The sequence below is a fragment of the Micromys minutus genome (genome assembly GCF_963924665.1).
Source record: "Micromys minutus genome assembly, chromosome: 8".
In the NCBI taxonomy this organism is placed as follows: domain Eukaryota; kingdom Metazoa; phylum Chordata; class Mammalia; order Rodentia; family Muridae; genus Micromys; species Micromys minutus.
In genome coordinates this window covers 30,312,676-30,322,027 of record NC_137977.1, presented here as the reverse complement: position 1 = coordinate 30,322,027, position 9,352 = coordinate 30,312,676, and the positions used below count along the sequence as shown (strand labels likewise).

General features: G+C 38.3%; 1 protein-coding gene across 1 annotated transcript; it reads right to left on the bottom strand.

Annotated features, from left to right (window-relative positions):
* Positions 1-3,234: 3,234 nt before the first annotated feature.
* SCGB3A2 (secretoglobin family 3A member 2) lies at positions 3,235-7,103 on the bottom strand (the record flags this gene model as incomplete). Its single annotated transcript, XM_080920323.1, has 3 exons — positions 3,235-3,258; positions 3,609-3,805; positions 7,049-7,103. 3 exons carry the CDS (start codon positions 7,101-7,103, stop codon positions 3,235-3,237), a joined length of 276 nt encoding a protein of 91 aa, XP_080776449.1.
* Between the last annotated feature and the right edge of the window lie 2,249 nt (positions 7,104-9,352).

Here is a 9,352-nt window from a genome sequence, read left to right as displayed (position 1 = left end):
ATAAAAAACCCTACGATACCAAAAACTATTTGCAACAATAAAAAACCTTCTGGGGAAATCACCATCCCTGACCTCAAGCTGTATTAGAGATCAAATGTGATAAAAACTGCATGGTGCTGACTGGTACAGAGAAAGGAAGGTAGATAAATGGAATAGAATCAAAGACCTAGAAATGAACCAACAAACCTATGGTTACTTAATCTTTGACAAAGGAGCTAAAAAACATTCAATGGATAAAGGACAGCCTCATCAACTAATGGTGCTGGTTCAATTGGCAGTCAGCATGCAAAAGATGGCAAATTGATCATTTCTTATCTCCTTGTACAAAGCTCCAGTCCAAATGGATCAAATCTCTCCACATATAACCAGGAACACTGGAAGTAATAGAACAGAAAGTGGGTAAGAGCTTAGAACACATAGGCACAGGGGGAAAGTTCCTGAACAGAACAAAAATGGCTTATGTTCTATGATCAAGAATCAACAAATGGAAACTCATGAAATTACAAAGCATTCCTAAGGCAAAGGACAAAATGGCAACCATCAAGATGGGAAAGAATCTTTACTAATCCTATATCTGATAGAGGGCTAGTATCCAATATATACAAAGAACTCAAAAAGTTAGACTCTAGAAACTCAATCCTATTAAAAAGTGGAGTACAAAGCTAAACAAAGAATTCTCAACTGAGGAATATCAAATGACTGAGAAGCACCTAAATAAATGCTCAACATCCCTAGTCACCAGGGAAATGCAAATTAAAACAACCTTGAGATCCCACCTCGTACCAATCAGAATGGCTAAGATCAAAAACTCAGGTGACAGCAGATGCTGGCAAGAATGTGGTGAAAGAGGAACACTCCTCCACTGTTGGTGGAATTGTAAACTGGTACAACCACTCTGGAAATCAGTGTGGTGGTTCCTCAGAAAATTGGCCACAGTCCTACCTGAAGACCCAGTTATTCCACTATGATAAAAGCTGATTCAATAAATCTCAGTGAATGTGGGAAATATCCTTGAACTCATTGGTAAAGGAGACAACTTCCTTACAGAATACAAATTCTAGCAGCAAAATCTGAGAGCACAGGCTCTCTGATCAACAATTGATAAATGGGACCTCATAAAATGGCAAAGCAGTTAGGCAAAAGACACTGTCAATGAGACAAAACAGGATTTTCACCAAACCTAAACTGACAGAAGGCTGATATCTAAAATTTATAAAGAACTCATGAAGTTAGACAGCAACAACTTAAATAACCAAATTAAAAAATGGAGCACAGAGACTAACAGAATTCTCAACAGAGAAACCTCAAATGACTGAGAAGCACTTAAAGGAAAGTTCAATGTCCTTAGTCATCAGGGAAATGCAAATAAAAACAACCCAGAGATTCTACCTTTTGCCAATCAAAATGACTAAGATCAAAAATTCAAGTGATAGTACTTGCTGACAAGGATGTAGAGCAAGGGGAACACTCCTCCATTGCTGGTGGGAGTGAAAACTTGTAAAACCAGTTTGGAAATCAGTTTGGCAGTTTATCAGAAAACTTGGAATAGTTCTACGTCAAGACCCATCCATACCACTCCTGGACATATACCCAAACTATGCCACACTATATCACAGGAACACTGGCTCAACTATATTCATAGTGGCTTTGTTCATAATAGCCAGAAACTGGAAACAATCTACTTTCCCTCAATTGAAGAATGGATAAAGAAAATGTGTTATATGTACATAATAGAATACTTTTCAGCTAAGAAAAATAGACAACATGAATTTTGTAGGCAAATGGATGGATAGATCATGATAATATCATCCTATGTGAAGTAACCCAGTCCCATAAGAACATGTACTTATGGTATGGATTCAGTTTTAAGTGACTATTATTTATAAAATACAGGGAGTCTTTGCTGTACTCCACACACTCAAAGAGACTGGCCAGAAAAGAGAGCACAAGGAAGAATGTATAAGTTTCACTTGGAAGAGGAAATAGAATGGTAGTGAAAGGCAGATGGAGGGAGGGATCTTGTTGGGAGAGGTGACCAGGAGGGAAGTGGGGGTAGGTTCCAGCCTGGGTGTAGGGAGGGGTAGGAGGTATGAATGAATGGCTATGAGAATGAAAGAACACATGCAATTGACAGGGGTTGAGCAAAGTAGGGGGCATCTCCAAGATAAAAGGGAGACCTGAGATAGGGGAGGTGCCCCAGGATCAATAGGGGTGTTCTCAGCTGTGACTCACATTACTGGGGATATGGAGCCTGGGGAGTCTGCCTTCTATGGCCAAGTAGGAATCCTGGACCAGCACAGGTATGTTTTTTGGTTGGTGGTTAAATCTCTGAGAGCCTCAAGGGTCCAAGTTTCAACCAGTGTTTGGCTGTTGGCTTTTGATTTGATCTGAGTCAGTTGGTTCATATGGTCTCTCAAAGAACAGCCATGCTGTCTACACGCATAACCAAGTATCATTAATAGTGTCAGGGATTGGTGCTTGAACATGAGATGGATCTCAAATTGGGACAGTTATTCGTTGACCATTCCCTCAGTCTCTGCTCCATACCTACACCTGCAATCCTTAAGACAGGATAAATTTGGAGTCAAAAGATTTGTGGGTTGGTTGGTGTCCCTATCAATCTGCCAGAATTCCTGCCTAGCCAATATTGTTGTAGATGCTAGATTGGGCAGAAGAAATAAGTAATTTATAAGTGCTTTTCCCAAGGATTATGTATTAAAGACACATTAAAGCCACTGAATCACCTTAATGTAACTGCAGATTTAATAAAAATTGCTACCTTGGGGGTTTCAATGATATTATCGTGGTCTTTGTTTTGTTGAATGTTACTTACTTTTTTCATTTTTTAAAATGAGATATTTTTATGGACAAGTAAGAGGAGGAATCTGATAACATGAGTTATCATATGAGTTAATATATGAGGTAACATAAAGAATGGTATTTAATGGATAAAACTGACTTACAGAAAGAGGAGTGAATGAGTATAACCCACTTTGTATGCTAGACTATTTGTTCAGTAACAGTCTCTAGGAAGTGTGACACAAGAGGAAAACCATCTGGTTATATTCTAGAATGACCATAGTGAGCCACAGATCGATTTATTGCTTTATTCATACTTATTAGACTCTCTAAATTTAGGACATTCATTCTGCACATGGTAGAATGAGATCCAGCCAGCCAGAGTTAGCACATCCTTCTCTTTTCACTCCCACCTTAAATCTCTTTATGCAGATTTTATACCAGGTGTGATAGAGCCTCCTGGAAAAGAGAAGCACAAAGTTAAATATGATAAGCCTTCTTACCTGTAATTAGTATATTTCAAAAATACTCATTTTTAATCTTTTATTTGACAATATTGTGCTGATGTTGAAGGAAAGACTCAGTGTGTTTCATCAAGGATCTTGAAGCTGTGCAATTAGATAAAATCACAATTTAGACTGTTCAGATGTTCCTCCTATAAATGCAGCTGTTCTGCTTTTTAGAGTCCCTGGGATATGTACATATCATGAGTATAACCAATGAAGAAGAAATGATACACTTACAAGTGGTGGGTTATCGTTCAGGTAGTAAAGCTTTCTTCCATGGAAATCAAAACAAATTATACTTACCAGAAGCTTCTTCACAGCCTCCGAAGCCTCTGGGCCCAGCTCATCCACACACTTCTTCAGCCCTTCCACCAGATGTTCTACAGAAATGCCCAGGGTTTTCAGAAGCATCTTCAAGGGATCAAATAAGGGAAGAAGGTTGTCCACAGGTAAAGGTAACACTTTGTTAACAGGGACACTGTTGATAAGAAAGGCAGTGGCTGCAGAAGCAAAAAGGAGCAAAGAGTGAAACATGCTACACCCATCCCTGACTAAGACTCCATCCCCTCCCTCTCTTCCCATTAACATCTACATGCACTGCTTTGGATTTCCCATGGGTATTGATGGCTTTGGGACATGTCATGTGGCAGCCCATCTTCATAGAGCTTTCTCCAGATAGCTATATCTCTTCTTTCTTCCTGTGGTCTGGTTTTTTTTTTTTTTTTTTTAATGTTACTTCTTAGAGAAGCTCATAGCAGCTACTGCATTTAAACAGCATCTTCTGTTGCTCTTCTCTCATACTTTTCTTATTGTTATCTATTACGTTATATATGTGTTATTTTACCAGCTTCATCCTTTCCCTGGAATAGAAGCTCCATGAGTAAGGAGTTTACGTTTGCTGCTGTGCCCGATATTCAGAACTGACTGTGTGATGTAGTATAGGAAAACATTGAAAAACTCATTCAGTACATACTCATGGGGTGGGGGGTCTAATGAGAAATTATTTTCTATATAAGTTGTTCACAGTCATAGCCTACAGTCACAGGAGATGTGCCATGGAGGTTCTCCAGTCAACACCAAGCATGAATGGACCAGATTAGAGTGCATGAAATCAATTTAGTTCAGTGTTACATTGTAATTGTCACCAGTTAGAATAGGGAAATGCAAATAAAAATAACCCTGAGATTCCACCTCACACCAGTCAGAAGGTCTCAGATGACAGGAGATGCTGGTGAGAATGCAGAGAAAGAGGAACACTACACTGTTGGTGTGGTTGTAAGCTGGTACAACCACTCTGGAAATCAGTCTGGCAGTTTCTCAGAAAATTGGACATAGTACTACCTGAAGACCCAGTTATACCCCAGAGAAGCTCCAACATACAGTAAGGACACATGCACCACAATGTTCATAGCAGCTCTATTTATAATAGCCAGAAGCTGAAAAGGACCCAGATTTCCTTCAATAGATGAATGGATACAAAAATTGTGGTATATTTACACAATTTACTCAGCTATTAGAAACGATGACTTTATGAAATTCCTATGAAAATTGATGTATCTAGAGAATATCATCCTGAGTGAGGTAAACCAGTCTCAAAAGAACGGACACAGTATGCAGTCACTGATAATTGGATACTAGCCTCAGAAAGCTCTGCATACCCAAGAAACAACTCACAGACCATATGAAGTTCAAAAAAAAGAAAGAAAGGAAGGAAAGAAGGAAGGAAGGAAGGAAGGAAGGAAGGAAGGAAGAAAGGAAGGAAGAAAAGAAGGAAGGAAAAAAAAAGGAAATAAGTCCAAAATTGGCAGCCTCGGTCCATCTTAGAAAAAAATAAACAATAAATATATAGCATTCTTTCAGAATGGGGTACATCAAGACATTAAATCATTAATAACTCAATTTAAGACGTTAGCTTTGTGGCAATTTTTGGTAGTTAAAAATCATTATGTTTAATCTGTACACACCAAGAAAACTTTGACTATTTCCATGTTTATGTTTTATTTTATATATACTTTACAATCTTTGTAAATCATAAGATTTCAGTTTATACTATTAAACATCAAAAATCAAATACTGACAAAAATATATTCATATATATTTACACTCAAATACTTTTAATAATCTGTACACGTATCTGCTTTTTAAAATAAAGTTGTAAGAAAAAAGAATAGGAACAGTTCTGGGTTAAGGAGAGTGGGAGAAACTAGATGCAAGATCAATAAATTATTTTGATGTTAAAATGAATATGAATGTAAATAGAATGGCTAGCCATCTGTCAAGAGAGTGGGGGCCAGAGTGCAGAATTTCAGTGGGTGTGGCCAATAACCAGATAATTGGGCAATACAGAAAAAAAATCAGTCAAGTAAGATATCTGAAAGCCTTCATTGCTATACCAATAATTACAGAACTTTTTCTGAGGACAGTAGGGAGTCATCAAGGTTTTATATGGGGAAATTGTACTTTATATCCTTGATTCAAGGACTAGTGGTCACTAGGGGTAGGAACAGGCAGAGGGGATGAGGGATGGAAATAAATAAGAACAGAAATACAGAGGCTGAACAAGGTACTTATGAAAGGGAGGGGTAAAAAGAAGGAAACTGCATATGGTTACCTCAGGGTGTATGAATGTATGCATATATTACAGTAAAGACTATCAGTTTTTACAGTTGACAAGTTAATAATTACAATTTAAAAATAAATGCTTTTTAAAATGTATCAACTAAAACCCTCACAAATTACTTTGCATAAAAAATAAGCAGAATAGAAAAATATGTGTAATGTAGTTTCAGAAAACCTGTGCAGATATTTAAATATATATGCATATGAGTACCCAATAATTTGTTACTGAGTAAGAGTTTCTGAAGTTCATTGTTTCTCTGAAAAATTGTTTGTCACCTGGTTCCTGATTTAAAGTATGAGACTGGAGCCTGTGCCTTACCATCTCCTGTTCCCTGATTTTCCCTTCACACTTTCTCTTTATGGACTGCTAGTTGTTTTGATCCATGCTCCTTTCTGCTGCCATCTTTGTCTGGAAAGACTTTCCTTGCACTAAGGGACAGTTAAATATTCAAATCCGGACAAATTCCTCAACAAAGAAAATCTAACAAAAGCAAATGTCTTCAGTCAGGATTCTAAGTTCAGGGAACACTTAAAAAATCTCCTGGTGAATCATCATAATGTTCCTATCAAACATTTCTTTGAGTTTGTTTATCTTTCTGGAAAACATTCTCCAAACCCTTAGTGAGCAATGGCTACTATCGAGAATTTTTCTCAAGGACCCAAACATTTCATCTTGATAGTTACAGTGATTCCCTCTCAAAGGACTGGCTCAGCCTTCTAAGGGGCCAGGTTCTGTACCTTACTTGAAAATTAAGCACTTTGCTCCCCAATACAGCCACGGAACCATGGCTGTACACCTCGCTGGAAAGTTCAGTGGAGCAATTTCTGTAGAAATTTCACATTTTGCCCCAACAAGCTCATTTGCAACAGTCTTTATAGCTGATAAATGTACTTCAGGAGACTAAATCTAGCAACCTGACTAATTTACTGTGCATTGAGAATAGTACTTACATTACATCACAGTTTGCTGATGGAGGAGCTCCACTACCTTCCAACAGTTATAATTTTCTGTGACTCTGAGACTCCTTTGACCATACTCTATTGCCAGTATGTCAGATTAGTTGTATTGTCACAATAGAAAGAAAAAAAGGAGAGAGCTATCAATGTTCCAGATAGTAACTTACCAGAATAACCACAAAGACCAATGGTCACCAGCAGAAAGATGGATACCAGCTTCATAGCTGGAGCCTGTGATGTTTTCTTGGACTTTAGAACGCAGTCAGAAAGCCCAACAAAATCACAGTGTCAATAGTTTTGCTTGCTGTCACGTCACCGTATGGCCACTTTTCCTCACAGGTTCTAATATATGCACAAAAGACCTGAATTTCGACCACTGCCTGTTGACTTTCCCCAGCAAAGGGCACGAAGGGCATGCTTCCTAACTAAACACTCTGGAGGGCTTTTCACTTTTCATCACATTCTCGTGAGAAACAAAGCAGCTGACAGAAGTAGTCTCGAGTAGTTCTTTCCCAAGCCCTCACACAGACATGATGACAGATGGCAAAGGATTTCCTCCTGGAAGAACACTAAAAAACACATGAAGCTTTTCTTTTGGGACTGAGAAAAAATGTTTTCCTACAGTTCGTTTACTATTTATTTAAAGTTTGGAGAATTTCATTTCCTGACAGACTTCCCAGATTTAGCTCAATGGCACCGCTGCATTGCTCTTGAGTTGGGCCACCTGTCAATAGTCACATATTGGCTAAGACACGGTCAGAATATCTCTGGTACCTTTCCTAATTTCCTCTAGTAACCCAGGGAGAACTGAATGTGTGCTTATCCTCTGTCTCTATGTCTGTATTGTCTAAAGCTTCATCCCTATATATCTACGTTCTGAGAAGCAATCTATTTCCAAGGCTGGACACCAGATTGACCACACTTGTAAGCAACATTTACTGGAGCTCACTGGGGGCATTGGCTGAGCATTGAATGAAAGGAAGGGTACAAAAAAATCTTCAATGGGAGAATCAGGAAACAAAGCCCATGTGATTTCTGGAATGAGTTCAGAAGCCATTGATAATATTTTACAATTTCCAACACCAAAAAGAAAATAATGTTCAGAAGATAAAGCGTGCTGTCAGTCCCTTAATATTCGAGTTAAATCTTACCTTCATGGTACTGCTCTAAGACCTGATGAATTTTTCAAAAGAATATGTATGCCAAATTAAAATTAATACATAGGTCATCTGTTACTAATTTCTACATCCATTAGACAGTTGTACTGTCATTAATTTCAGCTACCTGATCAACTAAATAAAATGGCTACAGGTTACTGCCTTGCAAAGTCAATGTTGTTTTCTCTGCTGTATACTATTTCTGTTTATCAGACATTTTAACACGCATATTAGTACATGATGTAGCTATGTTAATCCCTCGAAGCTGCCTCCCATAAGCTATATGTTATTATTTCTTTTGGCATAGTAAACCTATGCTAGTTGAGTTTAAAAATCTCTCTCTCTCTCTCTCTCTCTCTCTCTCTCTCTCTCTCTCTCTCTCTCTCTCTCTCTCTGTGTGTGTGTGTGTGTGTGTGTGTGTGTTTCTCTCTTTGTCTCTCTGTCTCTCTGTCTCTCTCTCTCCACCCTCTCTCTCTCTCCAGGCTCTTACTGCTCCTGTGAGTTTCTAGGCCCTATACTATGCCATGCTCCTGTACCAGATAGCAAGTTTAATTTACACTGAAAGTCATCTCCTTAGTGGGTGATATATATTATAAATTATAAAATAAAAACTTCTTTTGTTTTTAATATTTCCTTTGAGTCTTCTCAATTCTTTTACTGCGTGTTTGTTCTTACACTGTTAGTGCCTTTCCTCACATTGTAGATGCTCATATTAAAGTTTTGTTGTGAGTATCTTGAGAGCATTATTAGATCCTAATACAGAGCCCAGCAAAATTTATAGTAATGAGGAGTCTTGGTATCAGGTTCATATGTGATCATTTTATTTTTACAAAACCCTCAGTTGATATACTGGCTGGTTTTGTGTCACCTTGACACAAGCTGGAGTTATCACAGAGAAAGGAGCCTCTGTTGAGGAAATGCCTCCATGAGATCCAGCTGTAAGGCATTTTCTCAACTAGTGATCAAGGGGGATCACTATTGTGGGTGATACTATCCCTGGGCTGGTAGACCTGGGTTCTATAAGAAGCAAGCTAAGCAAGGCAGGGAAAGTAATCCAGTAACATTCCTCCATGGCCTCTGCATCAGCTCCTGCTTCCTGACCTGCTTGAGTTCCAGTACTGACATCCTTTGGTGATGAACAGCAATGTAGAAGTGTGAGCTGAACAAACCCTTTCCTCCCCAACTTGCTTCTTGGTCATGATGTTTGTTCAGGAAGAGAAACCCTGTCTAAGACAGTTGATAAGTTTTTATGCATTTAAAAATAAATGCAGAGAAAAGGAAATATTGAGCTAATTTTTAAAGATTATTTAAACA